This window comes from Harpegnathos saltator, unplaced genomic scaffold (assembly GCF_003227715.2).
Source record: "Harpegnathos saltator strain DR-91 unplaced genomic scaffold, Hsal_v8.6 scaffold830, whole genome shotgun sequence".
NCBI classification, from domain to species: domain Eukaryota; kingdom Metazoa; phylum Arthropoda; class Insecta; order Hymenoptera; family Formicidae; genus Harpegnathos; species Harpegnathos saltator.
In genome coordinates, this window is record NW_020230683.1 from 56165 (window position 1) to 78667 (window position 22503).

At 50.1% G+C, this 22503-nt stretch overlaps 2 protein-coding genes across 5 annotated transcripts in view; one reads left to right on the top strand and one right to left on the bottom strand.

The window, feature by feature from the left end:
• NLG-5 (neuroligin 5) overlaps nucleotides 1–22503 on the bottom strand; it is a 42060-nt gene that overhangs the window by 4657 nt on the left and 14900 nt on the right. For all 4 annotated transcript variants that reach the window (XM_025307148.1, XM_011143348.2, XM_025307146.1 and 1 more), the window contains exons 3-6: nucleotides 19840–19992; nucleotides 18505–18705; nucleotides 3594–3786; nucleotides 2141–2585 (exon numbers count right to left, since the gene is read on the bottom strand). In XM_025307148.1, coding sequence (XP_025162933.1) covers nucleotides 2141–2585; nucleotides 3594–3786; nucleotides 18505–18705; nucleotides 19840–19992 — 992 coding nt within the window. The remainder of the gene's footprint in view (nucleotides 1–2140; nucleotides 2586–3593; nucleotides 3787–18504; nucleotides 18706–19839; nucleotides 19993–22503) is intronic.
• Nucleotides 6472–22503, top strand: part of AP-1mu (adaptor protein complex 1, mu subunit) — a 42219-nt gene continuing 26187 nt past the window's right edge. The window contains exons 1-2 of the mRNA XM_011143336.2: nucleotides 6472–6677; nucleotides 7492–7578. The gene's annotated coding sequence lies outside the window, so the exon portion shown is untranslated. The remainder of the gene's footprint in view (nucleotides 6678–7491; nucleotides 7579–22503) is intronic.

A 22503-nucleotide genomic window follows, 5' to 3' on the forward strand; every position in this document is an offset into this window, starting at 1 on the left:
GAGCCCGTGCACGGATTTCACGGAATAAAATTGTTCATCAACTAATTTTTGTGGCACCACAGGATATTCGTGGACGGACTCTTGCTGCATGTCCACTTAATTACTATTGTATATCAACGGAGTCTCAAATTATTCATTTTCTCATCGTGTGACTGCGCGTCGAATCGACTTGCGAGCGCGTTTCCCGTTCCTCAAGACGGGAATTTCCAAGCTTTTTTTCGGCCGTAAACGCCGAAATTTCGCTCGTCGTTGCGCTCGCGAAATGGTACGTCGTGTTAGCCCCGGCTCTCTCCCCATTAGCGGCACGCGTGCGCCGCGAGAGGAGGAAGTACGGAAAGAATGCACAAAGCGGTCGCGGGAGGAGGGCGACGGGACGGCGCGATTAACAATTCAAATAAATTCATCGCATTTGCATTGAGCGTTCTTGATATCGCTTCTTATCTCTTCCTCGCGCGGCTTTCTCTGCCTTTGTCTCGTTTAATTCGCGTTTCCTCCTCTTCCCTCCTCCTGCTCCTCCCTCCCTCCCTCTCTCTCTCTCTCTCTCTCTCTCTCTCGTATTTTTTCCCCATCCCCTTTTACTCTCGTCGCATCCTCAGCGTTTTCCCGCGGCGCGGCTGCTAAATTCGTGCGAGTAACGACGACGTTTTGATTGCGGTAATAACCGAGGCGACGACGGTAGGGTTACTCTCGTCCGGGCGAGCGAGCGCGCGAATACGAACTTATTAAAGGAGAAATCCTTCACCTCGGGCGCTTAATTGAATTTCGTATCGCGCGCATGCGGTGGACTCGCGGCTCTACGTTCTCTCTCTCCCCCTCCCCCTCCCCCGTTTCTCTCTCTCTCTCTCTCTCTCTCTCTCTCTCTCTCTCTCTCTCTCTCTCTCTCTCTCTCTCTCTCTCTCTCTCTCCCCGAAACGCCGTGAGAACCGCGGCTAGCCGAGTTAGGATTAAGCGACTTTCAGAGTCAACGTGAGAAGCATTACCAAGCGCTAACTTGCCGCGTCCGTGTCTAAACGGCGAGAAGGTATTTTCCTGCCGCTTACGCTCGCCCGAGTCAGCGTCTCGCGCGCGATCCGCCCCTATCGCAGATTTGACTCTATCTGCGACTTTTTCAATGTTGCCGCAGCGCCGAAATTGCCGAAGCCTCCTCCTTTTTTTTCGGCCAAGCCGCGGAGCGGAGAAATTGAAGACATCAATCTGTTCCCGTCTCCTCCCGCGCTAACTCTCGCGGGCTTGGCGTTAGTTAGTTAGGCACACGTCGCGTCGGCGGCGGCGGCCTTACAAATTGGCCGATATAAGAATTTCTTCCTGGCCTCTCGATATTATTATGTCAAGCTTGACAAATGTCCGTCATCGCCGAGACAAAACGCGAGTCACGGGCGGCCGGGCCGCTCTCGAGGCGTTTTATTAAATCAGTGTCTTCATCGTGAAGTCATGGCCAGCGGTTACCAGCGGGTATAGATCGACCGGTGGTAGAGTGAGATAGATGGGATATCGTGAGGAGCATCGAGGAGGACCGAGAGAAGGTGAGAGAGAGAGAGAGAGATAGCGAGTGTATCTCAGGAAGGGGTTGAACAGTTGCTACCTTAACTGAGGGTGCCGGTGAACTAGGTGTCGAGGGCGAACGTTAGTCTCTCTTCGGGACGTCAAGTTAATGGAGTTAATCCGAACTTAAGCAGCGCCCCACCCCCCTTCCGCTCACCCTCTCCGCCTTACGTCGTTAGGACGTCGTTGGGAGTGAGAAGCAGAGACACGCCGTTTTGGAATACGGAATAGCCGGGAGAGCCTCGGGGTTATTTTCACGTGTATAGCCCGTCGCGATGAAGACTTGCAGCCAGCCGGCTTCATTTCCCGTGCGCGTGAGTTATCTTTCGCAAGGAAAAGAAATTTTCGCGCTCTCCCCGCCGCTTACTTTCACTACCGGATTGCCGAAAAGCGATCTCGGTCGCTATTTAAGAACGGAGTCACGATCCCGACATTGAAATCTCACAACGCGCCGTGAGAAAACGAAAGAGATAGGGAAAGAAAAGGAAGAGAGACAAATCGTCGTCACGTCAACGCCGAGTTTTCCAAGACGCATGGCGGATGGAAGAATTTGTAGACCACACGGGGGAAATCGAGATTACCGACGGGTTCTTCTCACCTGCAGGTAGCCGCTGTCCTTGGACTGATGATTGAAATGATAAAAATACGTCTTGGCGCCCCTTCTCGCGTGATAGAAGGCGATTCTCATGAGCGGCGCTACCGTGTGGCCATCGCTCAACGCCTCCATCGTCGAGTCCCTTATTATGATGGGATGAAGCACCGGCTTATCCCAGTCCGTGTACTCGTTCCTCACCGCCGAGAAGATCTCGTTCAGATGGTAGACGTAGGCGTTGCGGATGAAGGTGCGCAGAATGCGGTTCCGGTGATCCTCCTCGAAGCCGAACTGGATGTCGTTGGCGTTGAAATCGAGGTTGGACTCGGTCGTGGAGACACCCAGGATCAGCGGCACCTTGATGAATGCGTCGCTCGCCCGCTCCATGTCCAGACCCGGGTCCGGATTATTTTGGTCCACCGGCAAACCGGGTCCTATGCGCGGCACGAATCTGAAAGCGCCGGTAAGTCGATATAATAAGGACGCTCTCGGCGCCGCGTAAGCCGCGCACAATTAACGTGAAGCGCGCGGCTGTGCTGAACGCGATCGCGAATTACGTTACCGAGTTCGACGATCGCCTTTCATCTCCGAAATGCAGATTTTTCGGATTTTCTCGCTCCCCATTGTCCGTTTCTGCCCCGCGCTCGGGAAACGCGATATAAATAAATATAAATTTTACGCGCGACATATACTTTATTAATCTGGCAATGTTCCTCCCTCCCTCGCTCTCTCTCTCTCTCTCTCTCTCTCTCTCTCTCTCTCTCTCTCTCTCTCTCTCTCTCTCTCTCTCTCTCTCCCCCCCCCTCCCTTTCTCTCTCTTGTTCTCTCCCTCGGTGAGGCTTGTCGTTGTTTCGCGATTACACGGTTTTGCAAGTCTCGGATTTATCGCGACGCGGCCGGCTCGACAAGCAATGAAATTATTGCAAAAATTTCATAGCGCGGTAATCGCGCAAACCGCGCCGATCAGACGTTATTTCCGCGAGACGATATCAATCGCGCGCGCCGCTTGTTTTTACCTTCTTTTATTTTATACAAAATCCGGCGTTTGCTGCTTTTCATTGAAATGCATCACTCCGATATTCGGCCGATGAATATGAATCGCGCCGCAGTATATACGTATCGCGCGGGCGCAATTCCGCGACAATATTTATTACACCGACACGCTGTCGCAAATAAAAAAGAAATAAAAGGGAATATCAATCCGTTCCATTTGTATCAATTTCGGAGATGCATATTTTATCATTTTAATTTTCTCGTCGATTGCACACGTGCGACGAGGGACGAGGGGGAAGAGGGAGGGAATGAAAACGAAAGAGAGAAATGCAGACGCAGGAGGGAGCAACGTACGCGCGCGCACAGGAGAAATCGTCCGTCGGACGAATCCTTCGATGAAGAGTGTGTGTGTGTGTGTGTCCTTCTTTCTCCCTGCCGAAGCCACAAAAGCGATCAGTGCTCTCACCTGATCTCCGGTAACTGCACGTCCATCAGCGTCTCCAGCGGCACACCGCGAAGGCAATCGGCGATGTCGTCGTCGCCCTCGGTCGAACAGCCCATCTGCTCGCCGATCTTCGTCCTGAGGTCGTTCGGATCGTGCACCGAAGCCCAAGGACTCAGCGCCGAGCCGCTGGACAATACCACGCGGTGAAATAATCCTGCGAAGAACAGACTGTGTGTTCACCCAGCCACTCATACGCGCGTCACGTGTGCACGTGGACGTCACGCGGGACATCGAGCCGGCCAGGTGGGCAAGGATCATCCTTTTGCGACGGCAAGCCCGCAACATCGAGCGTGCGTCGCGCGCGAATACGGCGGGATATCATCGACTTCCGGCCGATCGGCCGGAAACGACGAACCCGATGGGAATCAGCCCGGACGGTTATTATCCCCGCATGGATAATTAGAGGTGGATGCAAATACACGATCTCGGAATCCGGAATTGTTTTTCACGCTGGGGCGCGCGGAGGGAAGGGGAGGGGAGGGGGGTTTGTTCGGGAGCGTTGAAAATCCGGCGGATCGCGACTGATGGGCGCGCGCGATTATCGAGCGATTAAAAACCATTACGCGGCGGCGAGCCGCGATTGAATTACGTTAACCATCCGTATCGCATGGGGTAAGCTTGCCGGCGGTGACGGCGACGAGGGGCCGGGGGAGAGGGCGGAGATTGAATGGTAATTTTTTAGCGTCGGATCGAGAATCTGCACGAGGGGGGCAGCGAGTTCGCCCGCTAGACGTTATTACAATTAACATGGACGTCGCAAGGGCAACGCTAAAACGCGGGGGAGGGGGGGGGACGGGAATCACGCTGTGTCGTCGCTAATTAAAAAGGATCCTACGGAATGTAATTAATCTCGCCGTTAATGAGCTACATTTTATAACGCAAACGCGCGGTAAAGCGCTCCGAAACAAGCAATGTCGCGTTTCAAAGCGGTATCGCGGAGGCGGGAAAGGGGGGGAGAGGATGCGTACAGAGTTGGTCGCGCGAGCCGGAAAATCATATTCGAGCCGGTAAACATTTACGCTGGCGCTGAAGTCGTTTATCGAACGTCACTGGTTTCTTTATGAAAATCGCTGTTTCGAATGCGCGAGCAACGTGCCCGTCTTGCTGCGAGGAGAAATATTACGCAATATGTGTCCAACATAAACACTCGCGTCGTTGATGCGCCGTACAAATATTTGTATTTTATGACTTTACATACTCGACGGCGCGCGGGCGCTCTGCTCTCGCGGTTTAATTTCTCGAAAGTAATATTCGCTCTCGCGCTTCGATATCAATCTGGCGGCGAATCTGAGCGACGCTAGCGCCAGCGAGTATCGATGTATCGTCGAGCCGCGTTTTATTGTCCGCCCATTTCCCATTATATCGCCGAGATCCGGCCAATTGAGCGTTGACAAAGACGTTATTAAACCGCGCCGAAATTTTGTCCACACGCTCCCGCGCGAATCGACGGTATATGACCATTGAGGCTTCATAATGTTAGCGGAATCCTCGGCGGATAATCCTCGAATTTCGTACCCGGTTGATCTCGCGCGAATATGACATTCTGCCAGGATCGAGACACGATACTTATTTTACGACGTTAGATGATTCGCGATGGCGAGAAAGTAGTTGAATCGCGGATGTTATTATCAACCGGTGAAATCGATCGAATCATCGATAAACTCCGGACAGTTTGACGATTGACATACGCCCGTTTACTGCCGAAGCGTCACCCCCTGTCGATGCTATCAAATTGGTAGAAAAATATAAATTCGACAGATTCGACAGATTCGTTTTTCCATCGAATTCCGGTTCGGGGAAGAGAGTCTGTTGAAAAGGTTCTCATCGCGCATGTAACTTCTCTCATGCGCGGAATTTTCCTCTCCTCTCTTTCCTTTCACGAGTAAAACTCGCGGGCGTATTACAATCGACCGAGTATCGTTATCGCTCCATTCGCATTCATAGAACGCGCGCCGAGCGCGGTGTTCGTTTCATCGCCAACTATCCGGGAAACATCGGCTCATTATACGAAGTCGGCTCGTCGTTATTCCGAAACAGCGAGTCGCGCGAATGCGTTTAATGCGGAGATTCTGGCTACCGGCGAGCCGTAAAACTCAAGAAAGAAATCACTAAAGAAGAGCGGCTACGGGGAGGAAAGGAAGAGATCGTCGGCGTGTCATATGGCAGCAGTTTCATTTCCGCGGGAGTGCATTCACAGTGAACGCCGCGCGCGCGGTGACCCGAGGGTGTTCCTTTCGGCTGCTTTATCGCCAATATTATTAAGAGACGGCCTCGGCCCGCACTGTCCTCCCTTTGGAGCGTTGCCAATGACGCGATACATTATGCGATACGTAGCACGTCTATGTAGCAATTTGCGAGGAGATTCGATTATCTCGATATTTTACCTGGAATTTCATCTTTATCCCCGAATCCGAGTCATTTTCACGCGTTGATTGTGTAACTTGTGCAGCCGCGAGTGGAATATGCGAGCATACTTGACAGCTATTACGTAATTTTTACAAAAAGTACGCTTTTGTTAAATCGAAACTCGCTTCCACACATTAATCCCAAATATTCTACCGTGAGACGAATATCCCCTTTTTTTTTCTTTTTCTTCGCTTGTTCGTCCCCTTTTTCTTTTTCCTTTTCTAAAGAACGCCGTCGATCTGTTGTTGTGTATATCTTTGAAGAAAAGCACACTATTGTAATAAAAATAATAAATATATATAATAAATAATAAATATAATAATAATAAATAATATATATAATAAATAATAAATATAATAATAAAAATAATAAGAATATGAATTTATTCTTGTTTCTAATATCTAACCATATTCATATCGTACGAGATGTGAGTATTGCAGATGAAAGTCCGAAACGGGCATTCGGGGCGTTGAGAAACAATAACGATCACAGCGAGGTCAATGGTGGGGAAAACGATGTGTTTACGTTTGGAAGATAGAGACGCGGATCATAAAAACGATGTCGCGAATAGAGGTAGGCAGTTAGTCGCAGTTGGACGCCCGAACGAAGACGTGCCATCGCCACTCGTGCGGAATGTTGGTGAGTGGTAATCAAATCATTGTTTCGTAATGTTCATCGGATGACCGGGGTCGAGCATTGTTCCCTTACACAATTAGTTGATTTCTCTTAATTCCGAATACCGGTGTCGTCGTGCGTTCCCCTTCGACACCCTTCGGTCCGATTCAGATGTTCTTTTGGTCGCCGGACCAAGGGCTCGCCGTGCATTTTCCCGGGGGGAGGGAGGGAGGGAGGGCCCGGTATAACCTAAGTGAACTGAGCCAGCAGCTGAGAGGGACATCCCGTGCGCTTTTCCTTGATGTCCATTCGTACCTCTTGGTGCTGGATGGTGGAGCTTTAGGCTGGGATACGTTGGTGATTTCCTCGTGTGCTTTCCCTTGGAGATCTCCGACTGCTCGCTGCAGCGGTTCGAGTGCGCACCAAGCCCATTCGGACCGCCATTTTTAATTCAATTATCGCGTGAGGTAATTGCGCGAAAGTCTGACTCGAAGGTGTTCTGGCACTCGGGGTGCGTCTCCGTATCTCCCGCTCGACCTCCACCGACGGGCGTCTGAATTATATTATCGTTACGCTATCTATTGTTTTTCTTGTGTTTACTGCCTCGAACTGCTCGTCTATTCATTCGGCTCTTAGTGCGTATGCATAAGGCAAGTAAACAAAAGAAGGAAGGTCATATCTATAGGGACTCGCTCCCTATGTTATTTATATACATCCTATATGTGTTACTCTTACACTACTGAATATAAAAAATTCCGGGAAAGTATCGAGATTGAGCGTTATTTTATTATTTTTCTTCGATGCAGCAAAATGGTTTACTCGTCGCTCTTTCTTTCAGGAGAATCGGCAGGAGGGTAAAAAAAAGTTACGCGTGCCAGTCGCTCGACATCATCGCTCGACAATAAGAAGTAAATGTACTTTCGAGGTTAGTCAAATCTTTTTTACTTGCCGGGAATAAAGAAACATCCGAGTCGAAATTTCGACCGGCATTCATAGTCTGCTTTCATTTGACAAGTAAATAAAGCCTTATGAATCTTCGATTATATTCTCGATATCCTGTACGCGCTTGTTTATATGTGATATGTGTTTATATTACTGGTATAGGAAACATTGATACAACTAATCAAATAATGATCCTCATGAATACGAATCTGTAATTAATAGTATTCTCGAACAAAGATGCTAAATAATTTGCGACTATGCATACCGGTCTCGAAATCTAATGTAAATCTCACAAATGTTGATTTTTATGTCTAATAATGCTCTGCGAGTCGCGAATCCGATCTTGTTGACATTTTCCAACGGCCTTTCAGCTTTCTCGTACCGAATCCAGACGTAAATCTCTATTGATAAACAGCATTATTGGACAAATAACCGTTACTTTGCCTTTACAGCTTTTCCATCAACTCTTTTCAGTGCTAGATGAGAGTCTACCAACGCCAGAAGAAAAAAAATAAAAATATTGAGAAAAAAAATGTGTGTTGCTTCTTTCAATTTTTATGACATTATTTAATATTTGATTACCTCACATATATATTTGTAGTAAGTTATACAATTAATGCATTGCTGACTGAAATTAAAATAAGAGAAAAAGTGCAGGTGGAATATTAGGATAATCGAATATTAAATAATCTTAAGATGAGACTCGACATGTAGAAAAAGACAGTAAGTAATTATCAGGACGGTAAAAATTAGGACAAGTTTGTACAATGCGATATTTCGAGATTCTCCATTGGTTCTTCAAGTTTGGAATCAATTTGCAGGATCAATATGGAATCAAAATTTCGACTCGGAAACATTGATTCAATATTCAATATTCAATTGTCATGATACGAGTGTTTCGATATCGATATCGTAATTAATGTTATTTGTCAAGCTTTGGTATAGCATTGTGACACCAATTAAACTCGAGAATTAATTTTTCTTTATTAAAGAAAAAAAAACAAGTAAACTCTTTCTATAGTCTTTTAACGTTCTATCAAGATATGGGATATTAATCCTTCAACAAATAATTAAAATTACTCCAAGAAGGCATTCAGAAACTAAAAGTGAGTCCAGTAGGCTCTGGTGATATACCGAAGGTTGATATATTTGATATTTAATTATACAAATGATGGCCAATGGGAGCTAGACTCGCTCCCACAGAATTTCAGCACGTAATTTACATCCGCGGGATAATAACAATTTATTGCAATTTCTAATAAAATAATTTATACATCACGAGCGTAATGGACAATTTCCGAAGCATTTCCGGCAAGTCCAAGTCGCCCCTCTTTTTTCTACCGTTTCCACCCTCCGTGTGTGTGCTTTCGTCGTATTGCTCATCGAATCTCTTCTTTTTTTTTTATCATCAATAAGATCACGATGTTATTTGCGTCGCGACTTTCGTCGGCCTGGAATCTCGTATTACGTTCGAAATGATTTCTCAATGTGCACTCGAGGCAAGTAGCCATACGCAGCGTTAACCGCGCGAGTAACGGCCACTGTTTATTCCGCGCAAGAACACGGGGGTGCGATATTCGTTTATGGTGTCTGCACACGGCAGACGCTCTCGCAGCTGCTGGAGAATATCGGTCGCTGGGGAACATCGCCACCGCTGGCGAAGCTATTCGCGCGAGCGCGCGCTCGCGCGCGGCCTCAGCGTAATTTATGCGCATTTAATTCGACGGCCGATAAAACCGACCCGGGCGAAATCGGCCGTTCGCGAATCTCGCCTCGCGCGAAGAATCGCTCGAGAGTAGCCCACTCGTTCGAGATTCCGCCGGGTGGTGCCGTCGCGACGTTCCCCGCCTGCGATTAACTCTTGATTCCGCCGTCGGGCTAATTCTATTTCTTCCCGGGGATCAGGCTTCCCCGCCCTCCCCCTCCTTCTCTGGTATGTGGGTAACCGATAGGGGCTGGTGTGGCGGGCCAATTATCCCGGTCACGGTATCCCTTCTCGTACCAGATACCGAGCGGAACGTCCATTTCGTCGCTCGACGTTTCGCTCGACGTCGATCGCGCGCTCGTATCGTGCCGCTGATGATAGACATCGGCGCTTTCCTTTATTTCTACGAGGCACGTTCATGCGGCAATCATGGCAACGAAGGACTCGATTTATTCGCTTCGATAGCGTCGCACGGGACCCGCCCGTATTGCCTATAGATGAGCGCTCGTCGATTCGATACGTCGCGTTTATTCGCGGCAGACAGGTCGCCCCCTGATCGAAGTCTTCTCTCTCTCTCTCTCTCTCGCCCGTCCGTAACAGGCTCTTTTTCCTTCCCTCTTTCCCGGCCGCGAGTCTCGATGCAGTTTCTCACACGGTGTTTCCTTGTCGCCCGATGTCGCAGAGATGAGTATTTCTTAGCGGTGACGGTTAGGTAAATTAAATCGCGCTCGCTGTTCGCCGAAATGAGGGACGAAGCGACGGCTCGATTCGCATCGTGATCGTGTCGCAAACGTCTTTCGAGCCCTTGCGTTGGCACTTCATTTGAGTCCGAGGACGTCCCGACGGGAGCAAAAGAGGAAAGAAAAGCGCCGGTATTCAGAGGTGCGACTTCGCGACTTCGGCTGGTAAATGGTAAAATGTCCGAGATACGTGATTCCAATACGAGGGCTTGATGCGCGCGTCGGCGGAAAGAGATACGTTCGTACGTTGTCATTTCTACGAGTGCCGGTGCGCCGGACGTACGGCGGCTACGCCTTCCATCGGCCGACAACATTAGCGTCGCAGGGTTAACGCCCTTAAACTGTCACGTTAAACCGCGATATTTCATCCGGTATGGCCAGCACCTCGTCCCGCGGTCCTCCGCCCCGCCGTTTCGCAACTAGCCTCGTTCCGTCGGCCAGCTACCATAATTCCTCCACAATGTCATGTCCACGATACGCGGGTGTCGCGTCGCGTCGATGAAATTTCGGCGGGCCGGGGGGAGGGGGCGGGGCGGCATCGAGGGCGAGGGTGATAGTCGCGCCCGTAGCCGTAATCGGCCATTCGGCGAGTGGCCTCCTTTTCACGGTTCTCGCCGCGACGGCGATCGGTCGTGACTTTGTCTCGCGATACATCGAGCTAGGCGATCGTTGAGGAGGATGTCGGCCGAGGAGGGAGGGCAGCTGAATCGACGGCGACGTCGAGGAGGTTTCCCTCCTCGGGCAAAACATGGCGAAACAACGAGCCGGAGGAAAAGGACCGGCGCGGACATTGTATACTTTTCGTTAGCGAAGCGCGGCGAAAGATTAAAGACAAACAAGAAACACCGGCGCGTGACGCTAATCAGACTGGCTTACGGTCCGGAGATGGATCTTCCCGGAGCAAACATCTCGGGAAGGACCACCGACTGACTGTGTTGGCTGATCGTCGTCGTCGTCGTCGTCGTCGTCGTCGTTAACGTCGTCGTCGCGATATGTCCGCATCGTTGGTCAATCGAGATTCTCAATGGCTCGTAATGTGCGCTCTCCCGTTGCGCTAACTCGCGACTTCCACTCGCTGGATTTTTCTCGTCGACGAACACCGGATTCCCTGCGGGATTCGCGAGGATTTCCAGGGGCGATCGAGCAACGGTTAAACCCGCTTAGATAAATTCGTCCGTCGAAGCCGCGAACGGCGGGACGGCACGTCCAAGGTATACACGGACACGCTCATTTTGACGGAAAAATAGATTTGGCCCGGGCTGGTTTGATGAGATATACGAGAGGCAGCGTTCCGCCTGCAAAATATCGTAACGCTGAAACAGTCGGCGCAGCTATGCGCGCAGAGGCGAGTGATTTTTTTTAAGGGTTTAATTTTCCAACGCTCGTTAAACGGGATAAAAAATAATGGGCCAAAAAGACGTATTTGTTCGTGGCCAGGGCTCTTTTTTCGGTTATTTCGCTGACGTTGAAAAAGGAACGTTCGCGATACGATATTCGTGCGCACGGGCGAGCGAGCGCCCACGTCGATGATATCGCTCGTTTTGCAGACGAGGAAAAAAAAGGAAAAACGTCGTCATAGAGCGTGCGTGTGTGTGTGTGTGTGCGCGCATGCATGCATGCGTGTGTGCACGCGCTCGCTCGCTCGCTCGTTCGTTCGCTCGCTCGCTCGTTCGCTCGTTCGTTCGTTTGTTCGTTCGCTCACGGAACGCTCGTTAAAGCAATTCGTCGAGTGTCACAATATTTTGTCGCGAAAACGTACGAGGCTCTCTCTCTCTCTCTCTCTGTCTCTCTTTTCCGACAGGATAAAAAGTATCTTATTTCCCTGCGAAAGAAAAAGAGGCGCCGGTTCCGCGGGTGCGGCATGAATTTTCATTCGGTAAGAATTTTATTTAGATGGAACGCAAATTATACTTTGAAAGGAAGCGACGCAATATGGCACTCTCCTCCTAATTTATTTTCCTCCTTGTTCGCGCTTTCACGACCGTCGGTGTGAAACGGAATGTCCGCACGCGCGCGTTCGCACGTCTACTTATCGCGCGACCTCCTTCGAGATCATCGCCGTGTCTTTACCCGGGACATATTCTCACGACTCTGCCCTACCTGGTGCGACGCTTTAGCCGCGGCATTCCGCATGTAAATTACTTGGCGTGTCTCGTGAAAATTCTATGAACACGCGCACGGGTCTGCAGGGCCTTGCCATACTGATTGAATCGAGTCGGAACGCGCGAGCGCGCGCGCGCGCGCGCGCGAATTTCGCAGAGGTCCTTTCCGCGCGCAATCATACCCGGGAGCGAATCGCGCGATCATGCACTCGGGTTATCAATTAATCTCATCCGCTCTCCCCATTAAATCCCGATTTTTTTTTAACTCCGACAAACGCTCTTATCGGCGCTCGAAGAGACTTCAGGGGAATTTCAAGGGGGTGGAATTTAATATATGTATCTACGGAAAGCTCTGAACTCTCTCGCGATTTCGAATTGACAGCCTGCTGCGTTGAATACGCGTTAACACGGCGTATCCTGAAGATTGAGGACGACCAGCTGGCGCGAATTGCCGAGCCGTTCGATAATCCGATGACTTGGGGGAAATATTTAATAGCGTTATCACGTCGCGAGATTTCGAGCGTCAGCTAGCTATCAAAGAGCAATGGCGCCGATCGTAGAAATGATAGAGTAACACGTCGAAATCAATTCTACTGCCGGCGATAGTACGCGGACCAATAACGACGATGGTTCTCGAAAATCCGGGAATGGTCTCTCTCTCTCTCTCTCTCTCTCTCGCTCTCGCTCCTTTCCTTTTTTGTAACATCACCAGGGCGTTTCTCCTGAGTTATTTTTGCCGGTAACGAACTGCAAAATAGAACGAAGGGGGTGTGTCGTGCGGCGAGGGGAAGGGGCGGAAGACGCGGGGGCGGGAACGCTGTTTGGAAGCTATTTTTATGACTTACTGTTATGCGTCGCATTGCACGCGGCGCTTTGCATCCTTCGCCGCAATACTATTCCCTCGGGACTCCAATATCCCACGATATACGTTTCTATAATCGCGATAAATCTTGATACGTATAACTTAACGCGACTAATCTCGCGTCTCTCGAGGGGGCCGCTCGCGAGGTACGCTTATTATTAAATTACGAGAGAGAAAAGAAGGAGAAGAAGAAGAAGAAGAAGAAGAAGAAGAAGAAAAAGAAGAAGAAGAAGAGAAAGCGGGGGATTCGTTTCGCGCATGAATTGCCGCGGTAAAAATTGTTTGTCTCTCGACTCGCGACTCGCTTTGCACCGGGCATTGACTTGTTTCTCGCGCGCGGTCTACATTCCCTGATAATAAAGTATCTCTAGTTCGGGAGGACGTCGCGACGGACGTCCGTGCATCCGCGCGGACGTAATCCAGAAGGCCGCCGGTGACACGCTCTTTTCCGGCGAAGGCAGCCGCCGAGATAACCGTGCGGGGTCTTATACGTCTCGAGGTGCAGCGAATCAGACAATTGCCAGGAATCACACTCGGTTGCCTCCTTGATTACTCACGAAGCCAATCGCTCGTATCTCTGCTCCGTGAGGGTCGTGAGACGGAGTCGGGTGGCAGGGTGAGCAGGGACGGTGGGCGAGGAGAGCGAAGCGGCTCCAGAAGAAGCTCGTCCTGCTTCGAGGATTGCCGTGTGCACACATACACTGCTTACACATGGCGCAACACACAAAGACACAAGGGAGACGCGAGCGCGAGCTAAAGGAGAGAAGACGTTTCGAGGCGTGCTCTCTCCGCACACGTTGGGTCCTCCTCGCTCATAAAAAATTACAGCGGGGGAAACGATAAATCGAGACTGTCTCCCTGCGCCATGAGAAGCTTATTTCTCTTGTCTCTTCCGGGCCGATGATACGTAACGTCGACGATCTTCTCCTCGGGATTGAGAAAGGAAGGAAGGGGGAAGCCGCGCCAACCGCCCCCGGGAGAGAACGGACGGGGAGAACGGAAGAAGTGACTTTCTGAATTACACGGGAGATCGATGTAATACGAAACGTTTATGTCTTCGGCGGAGCTCGGCGAGGCGAGCGCGATCTTCATTTATCATCGAACATTGAAGCTCCGCCGTCGTCCATTCTCCGCTCCGCCGAAGGCAGCAGACAGCAGCGACGTCGACGTCGACGTCGGCGGCGCGGACGGTGGCGGTGGCGTTGGTGTTGACGTTGGCGGTGGCGGAAAAGCAATCGCGTTCGCCGTCGTGTACACGGCTGGTTATCGATGAAAACACCGGCTGATCGTTTTGCCACTTTTTCAACGCGCGACACGAGACAAGGCCATTAGCGATCTCGCGCGTAATCGCATCGAGTACAACGCGCGCCGACAAAAAGCGGATTGCGCTGCGCGCTGCTTGTTGTCGGCTGGCAGCGCCGAAAATCGATGCGATATCCAGATCGATTTTTCCTCGCGTCCTTCGTTCTCCCCTCTTCTTCTATTTTTTTCCCCCGCCGCAATTGAAGCGCGGAAGGGGTCGTAACTCGATCGGAAACTTTATTACGACACTGTCGCGCGTTTAATCGCCGAAACACGCGCGCTCTCTCTCTCTCTCTCTCTCTCTCTCTCTCTCTCTCTCTCTCTCTCTCTCTCTCTCTCGTATCTCTCGCGTTTCCGCGATTCTGTCCGCGCGCGGAGAGTCACCCGCTGCTCCACGAGACGCGCGCAGAGGCGTATTAATATTTTCGCAGCGCCGCGGCCGGCCGGCAACTCTCATCGACACTTCTCCATTCATTCCACTCAGCCTCTCGTTAACCTTGCATAGCTTGACGTCCCCGACCGAGCGACCGCTCGAGCTGCATCCCGATGCAATATTAACTCGCCTGCGGCCGATGCATTCGTCTGCCGAATGAACCGATGTCGTTAGTCGGGGAAAATAGCCCGGGTGCGCGGCTTGCGTCACGGCAAGCCTTCGTGTCACGTTTTCACGCGGGCGCAGCGAACGCGTCCGCGGACAAGCGGCCAACGTTTATGCGCTGAAAAGCGAGCTCGCGAGCGGCACTTTTGAAAATTCCGCAACGTTTCCGGGAAAGCTCGCGATCGTGTATAAGCAGACCGCTCGCACGAAAAATTCGGATTTTTCTCCCGGCAGATTAAAGGGCCGCGCGTTGGGAGCTCGATATATTTTCGCCGCCTCGTAACTTTGCTCGTAACTCCGCCGCCGCGCACATTTCCTCCGCCAAAAGAGAGAGAGAGAGAGAGAGAGCGGGCGGCGCATCCTGGCCGCCTGCTGCAATCCCTGACTAGCAAGAAGTGCAGAACCGCACCTGGTCGCGGCGTCGGCTAGATGTCGGAATCGAAGAAGCGGAAAGTGCGGTAACGGAAAAAGCGGCGTCCCCGTTCGGCGTCCCGGACGCCGAAGAAAAGCGTTTTTCCCGAGGGCTTTCCCGTCTTTTCTTCCTGCCCCGTCGACGCGAGAGCGAGCCTCGAGCGAAGGAGGAAGAACGTGCGGAAGGAATGCGCAACTGGGCGATGCTCTCCTCGAGATGTAAACTGTTTGCGCTGCTTCCGGTACAACCGGAGGTCCGAGAAATGGCCAGGCGAGGCGAAGTGAATCCGACCGGTCATCCGCCAGAGAAGGAGAAAGGAAAGAGAGAGAGAGAGAGACAGAGAGTGTGTGAGAGACAGGAAGGGGAAGAACTCTCTTCTCTCTGGTCGCTCTATCCTGCCTCTCCCTCTAGTCGCGCGTCTCTTTTTAACGCTCTCTCTCTCTGTCTCTCTCTCTCTCTCTCTCTCTCTCTCTCTCTCGTTCCACCTGTCTGAGGCTCATATTAATAGTCTTTACTTGAAGCTTGCCTCGCGTGAAATACCCGGAGTTAAACTTAGCGTTGAGTCTGAACTTTCCAGTCGAGTTTTACGATCCATGCGACGTTGTATCCAATAACTGTTATCTAATGATCTTGATTTGCTGATCCAACTGGGAACGTAAAGGGTCTAGTCCTGAATTCAAAGCGAGCGAGCGTCTCGCTCGGGGAGACAAGTTTCTAGTAACGATCATCAATAATCGGCTCCGACTCGCTGTTCGCGCTTTCGCGATGGAGCGCGCGGCTTTTTTAATATCTCTTTTTTTTAGCGTAGGGTAGGGTTGGCACGCGGGGTGTATGGTGACAGTTTTAGGGATTTCGGCTGCCGTGGCAACGAGTACGCGCGCGCGCGCGCGCGTATGATGGACAACGGTTGAACTGCAAAAGTGATGTTGAACGGTTGACAAATTCGCCGGGTCGCGATATTTCTCCGAAATATACCGTCGCGGCGGTGTGCGCGCGCGCGATGCTCAGCTTTGCCAAAAGCTGGCTGGGTTCGATGAGGGATGTTGACCATCGTCGATTATGCGAGGGCGCATGAGGTTTCAGGACGGGCTGTTGGTCATAATTTGCCTGATTGGCGCGGAATTAGCGTCCAACTATATCACACTGTAATCGCATTCTGCGAGGCGATTTATCGCGCGGCGATGTATTTATGACGCTTTTAGCGCTTCCCGCTTTTGTTCCTCGGGCGACGCGCGTCCCGAGGACCATGCATTTTTATTATTGCGCAATTTCGTCCGGACCCTCCCCTCACCCTCCCTCTCCTCCTTCTCCGTTGTCTCCTCTTGCTCGGCCGGCTCGAGCGGTTTCCTGCGGGGAGCGCACCTGAAGGACAAAAGCCGGGCGAGCGTTCAATTTCAGCCGGTGTTCAGTCCGGCGACAATGAAAAAAAAAAAGCCCATCTCGCTCCTGATCGAATAAAATGGAGTCCTGCAATTTGTCACCCCGGGCGCGCGGATCAATGGGTGATGTTTTTTTGAGAGGGACGAACCAACCCTTCGGTTGTCTCCTCCACGACCCTTGCCAACTAATCCCCCGACGATTAATCTACCGAACGTCCTGCAAATAGCATCTCCGCTTCCACCTGAAGGCTACCGCCGACGACGCCGTAGGATTTTCGGATTTTCAGAGATCATCTGCCCGATCGATTGATCGCGCGCGATCGGCCGCCGCGACGAGACGCGCGTTCTCGCCTCTTCACGCTCGGTTAGCGTCAAGTCCCGTCGAGTATTTTCCGGCCGGTCGGCGCCGGAGCATTTTTCATTGGCACATTGGCGCCGTAAACAGCAACGTTATTAATACGCTGGCGCGTTAACGGTAAATATTGGATCGACTTACTCGGTGGCGGCGCGGCGGCCAGTAAGTCGAACAAAATAATATATCGGGCACTGCCGTCGGCGCATCACTCGCCGCGCATTTATAAATATAATAACACCGTGGATCGGATTGATTTATTTTGCATTACATCAGTCCATCGCGCATGCATCGGCCGGGAATGACCGGCAACCTGTTAAGCCCGGCACAATGGCGATATTAAGCTGTCAACGCGAGTTCGATAGCGCGCTGAAAGGAACGATACACGCACCTTCGCGAAAGTACGTGCCGCGATCGATCGCCGCTCGAAATTGCACGTTGAAGGACGAACGCGCCTCTTCGGCTCCCGAGTTCCTCCGCCGATAGCAGGGAGGGGGGAGGTAGCGAGTGATACGAGGATTTTCCAACGGTTAAAAGAACCGCGATCCAAATTGCAACTGGCGCGCATGCACGAGTTTACACCGAAGGGAGGAGCATCTAAAAGGGATGAAAATAATCATGCCCCCTCGACAAGATATTTGCTTAGATCTGCATTCTTTCACACCGATAGAAAAATATAGTTGAATTGAAATTATAATCTCACTATATTTTATAGTCGATTTTGGCGTCAACCATATATTTTTATAGTTCGTGGAACCTGCAAAATATAGTCGAATAAACACAAATATATAGTCGATGATTGTCTTAAATAATTGTTTAGTTACTTTTACCACATATATGCTAATTTCTCATTCACAAATATAGTGAGATTTAATATTCATATAGTTACTTTACCTACCATTTTATGGATTTGTATCCATACAATAATTTTAGTTTAACTTACTGTAATTCTCAGTAAGAATATTATATGCTTGGTTATACCATGCCTATATCGTAATTATTACCGATATTATGGTAATACTTACGATAAATATGATATTTCGGACTATAATTTAGTTACTACGTCATTATAGTTCCAAATATCATAATACTTTTCTCTCAGTGTCTACTCGAGAGTGGAGTGCGAAGAATGTTTTCATAATTTTTGTTTAATTCCAATTTCTGCTCAAGTGAAATAAGCAATTACTTTCTTTCACAAAGCGACTTCCGTTTTAAAGGAATATGCATCTTTTTATCCGAGAGAAAAATACGTTCTCCGTATAAAAGCTTTTTCCTATCGCATGGAAAAATATGCGTACGGTGGCCTGAGCAAATACGTCGCTGTTGTACCGGATAGATATTTTCTATCCTCTGGATATGTTTTTCTGGCAGTGCGCGCGTTTGCGGCGCGCTCTCGAGCGGCTGTTTAATCCGGCCAGGAGATTAACGGTAATTGCGCCGGCGACACTTGATCCTACCTTTGCTGTAAGGCGCGAGCAACAGCAGATTCACCAGCGCTGCCCCGGTATCGTGGCCCATTATAGTCACCCGCGTCGGGTCGCCGCCGAAGGCTCCGATATTTTCGCGCACCCATCGAAGCGCCATCGTGATGTCCTTCAGCGCCAAATTGCCGCCGGATCCGCTGGTCCTGTCGGGGAACGGACGGGTCCTCAGGAACCCTGGAAGAACGCCAAGCGCGCTCGCGATTACAACGTATTCTCGCGTATCGCCGACGGATAATATCCCGCCGCGCTTTACCCTCGAAAGTTTTTCCTCCGTCCGCCTTTCGACCTCAACTCCCCCCCGTTCGCCCGCTCGCGACGTTGCAATGCGGCGAAACGGTTTATTCGCTTAAATCCCGGCCGTGAATTTGACCGCGAGAATGTCGGTCGCAATTCGCGGCCGCAAGAGAATTTCGGGCACGATGACGGCTCGAGGCTTCCGCGAGGAGAGAGCGAGGGAATGAAAGAAGAAATTCGCGGCCGCGCGCGCGCGCGCGCGCGCGCGAATTCATTGGATAAATTCGTCGGGTAAAATGTGTGCGCGATTAGGCGGTTTATTATTCTGATATTTACGCGACGAGCGTGAAGATTGAAAGTTGACGCGCGGCGACTGCCTCCCCGCGGCCGCGGTGACAGTTAAGCGGAGCGTGGAAAGGCTCGTTACACCATTAAGTCATAATCCGCGGCAGTTTGACATGTAAATAGACAGAATTGACACTTTCGGACTTTGGGGTGTATTCATAGTGCAGCGACGTGGACGCATTCGTAGATCCTCGAAGTTTCAATATTGACTCGGCTGTGCCAACACTGTTCTCGCTGACTATCTCTCCATTTCGGAGTATAGCCGGATGGTTAATGACACGAACTTACTTTCGCGAGTGCGAGCGCGCGTAATAACCGTGAGCGCGCGGCACAGTCTTTTTCGCGAAACGCGGAACACCGTGGTCTCCTCGCGACAGGAGGGAAATCACTTTGACACTTTGACACCACGTTCCAAATGCGAGAGTCTCTTTCTCGGTCGGTGGCGATGATCGGTGATCGGCAAAATCGAACTCGAATTACGAAAAATTAACACGACGGGAGGAAGGATCTTTGAATTGAGTATAGAGAGATCTGGAAGTTTGCATTTGCCGAGTTTATTGAAACGAACAAAAATCAGAGAGGGGAGGGAGAGGAGAGGCCAGATGCAGCAACATAAAAAACGAGATAATATCTCGGGACGCGATTTCGGAATGTCACGTCGAGAGGAGCCGCTTAATGAAAACGCTGCATCCGAGCATGCAGGATGGCTGATTAAAGGATGGCACGTACCTAAGATGCCGAGGCGATAGTTGAGCGTAATCACTATGACGTGGCCGGCGCTCGCCAGGACCGATCCGTCGTACATGTTACCCGATCCCCATTCGAAACTTTCACCGTGAACGTACACCATCACCGCGTACGGCGCCTCCAGTCCTCGAGATCCTGAAAGCGCACACGGCGTACTCTTACCGCGCTCTCTTCCATTTTCTTCCGCGAATAAACCTCTTATCCGTATAAACCTCCATTGACACATCCAGCTTCCTCGTAATACCGCGCGCGACATTATCGCTTACGTTGCATTATGCCGTCCCGCTTTATCCTCCGGGGATAAAACCGCGAGACGTAAAACGCCGGGATTGCGAAGTCCCGCGGGTCTCTCTTCGTCTTTTTAACTGTTATCTCCGTGTAACCTTATCGAGTTGGTATTTATAATACTCTCGGCGTTCCCCGAAAGAGGGAAAAAGACGAGCAGAGAAGGAGAGAGAAGGAAAAAGTGGGAGAGGCAGAGAGGGAGAGAGAGAGAGAGAGAGAGAAGCTACCGAGTCTGCTTAAATTTTCCAACATTTTCCTGTAGACTCCGCAAATATGAGGTAATTAGCCGGCCTTGATATTTTCCGTCTGTGCAATTAAGACCGCTAATTGCATCTTGTAATACGCGCTAAAGATTCGCGAGGCGTTAGTCGCACGTCGCGCGGTGACGCGCATCTATTATACACGCGATATTGCGATTCGTCGCACGTAGGGCAGCTTCGGCTGGAAAACCGCAGCGTCAAAGGCTCTAATTTGCCCCCGAAGAAGACGGATGCGACGGGGGGCGACGCTTTTATTAAGAGTAACTTCGTCCAACGGGATAGATTCGCATCGATCGCCGGCGCGCCCGGCGCATAGGAACGCGCGCGCGCGAAACTCACTTATTTACGCGCGGATTCTACGCCGGTGAATTTTCGCGTGCGCGTAAAAAGAGAGGCGCGAGCGAGCGAGAGACCGGGAAAGAGAGAGAACGCATCGCGAATTCACGTTATGATGCAGCCGTCGTAAACGTTCGGCACGTTTGGCAATCGATAAAACGCGGATATTCGTCTCCTCCTTTTTTCTCCGTCCCCCCCCCCTTTTTTTTTTTTTTCTTTTACAAATGTGTTCGCCGTTTTTACGGCGGATGTAAAATTTTACACCGAGCGTGTAAGCCGCGTAAAGTCGAGATAAACGTAAATTAAAACGAAGGACTAGTTTTAATAACACCGTCAGGATTATACGACGTTTTTTATAGATTTGCGCGCGCGCGCGCGCGGCCATCTTTCTCACGAGTCACCGAGAACTCTCTCTCTCTCTCTCTCTCTCTCTCTCTCTCTCTCTTTCGCGTTCGCATTCTCCGGCGCTCTCTGACGTGTTTCTCCGTCGAGGAAGCTTCCGCACGCGGGACATTCTTGTCTGGAGATTAATCCTTTGATCGTAGGACGTCGCGCTCTGACGGGACGACTCGAACGGCCGAAGTACAATCAGCGTGTTTCTCACTTTTGAAATCCGACCGCTTTTGCCGTCTTCTCAGAAGAAAAAACCCGGCGTGAAAGATTCCGTTGTCTCTCTCGACAGCCGTCTCGGCGATTGACAAGTCGCCGATGCGTTTATCCCGGTAAGCGCGGTATCGTGATCAATTAAGGGGACTGGAGAGTTAGATTGCTGAAAAATCGTGCTTGTTTTTGATAACATTTTGTGACAAACTGAATAAATGTGCAAGAATGACAACTTTAGGTATATTTATGCAACATATAAAGAGTAGAAACATTTTGTTTATTAACAAATACTCATATAAATATACGATGTATACGGCTGAAATATATTTTCCTTTTTTTTTCAAGTTGTCGTTTTTGCAGTAATATCTCGGCTCTCGATGGTTTGATCAGAGCGAATTTTAGCTAGAAATCTTAAGAAAGCTTATTATTATCCGGTGAACCGCTAGAAAAAAAAAAAATCGGACAAAATTAACAAAATGGCAGCTAATATTAGGAAAAAATTCAAATTTTTCAGTTCTTTTAAAAAACTAATATTGAACTAATATTAATTAATAAAACAATTAATATCCTCGAAATGAAATATTTTGACGGAGTGGTCTGTGGTTCACCTGAGAGCCAGATGAACAAATATTATTGTTTCAAAATTTCAAATCGGTACGAAGCTGAGTTTCAGAGAAATCACTGCAAAAAGTTGAACGACAAAATTTCGAGAAAAACGCGTTCAAAGTTTAAGTGGACGTTATATTTATATGAGTATTTGTTAATAAACAAAACTTTTCTACTCTCCATACGTTGTACAGATATAAAATCTAAAATTTTTATTCTTGCACATTTATTCAGCTCGTCACAAAATATTATCAAAAACAAGCACGATTTTTCAACAATCTGACCCTCCAGTCCCCTTAACGTCCATCTCTCTCGCACACCCACACACGATTCACATTGCGCGATTACCGTCTGACTAAATACGATCCCCCAAGCACCACGGCGAAAGGATGGCGGGCTTTGCATCGCTATACCAGCCGCTCGCAATAATCGCAGCCAGCGGTGATTCGATCGCGCGCGCCGCGATCTTACTTTGATTACTCGATCGCGTAAAATGCTCACGATTAGTGGTATTAAGCTCGATAGGCGAGCGGCGCGAGCTCGTCTCCGTCGATTA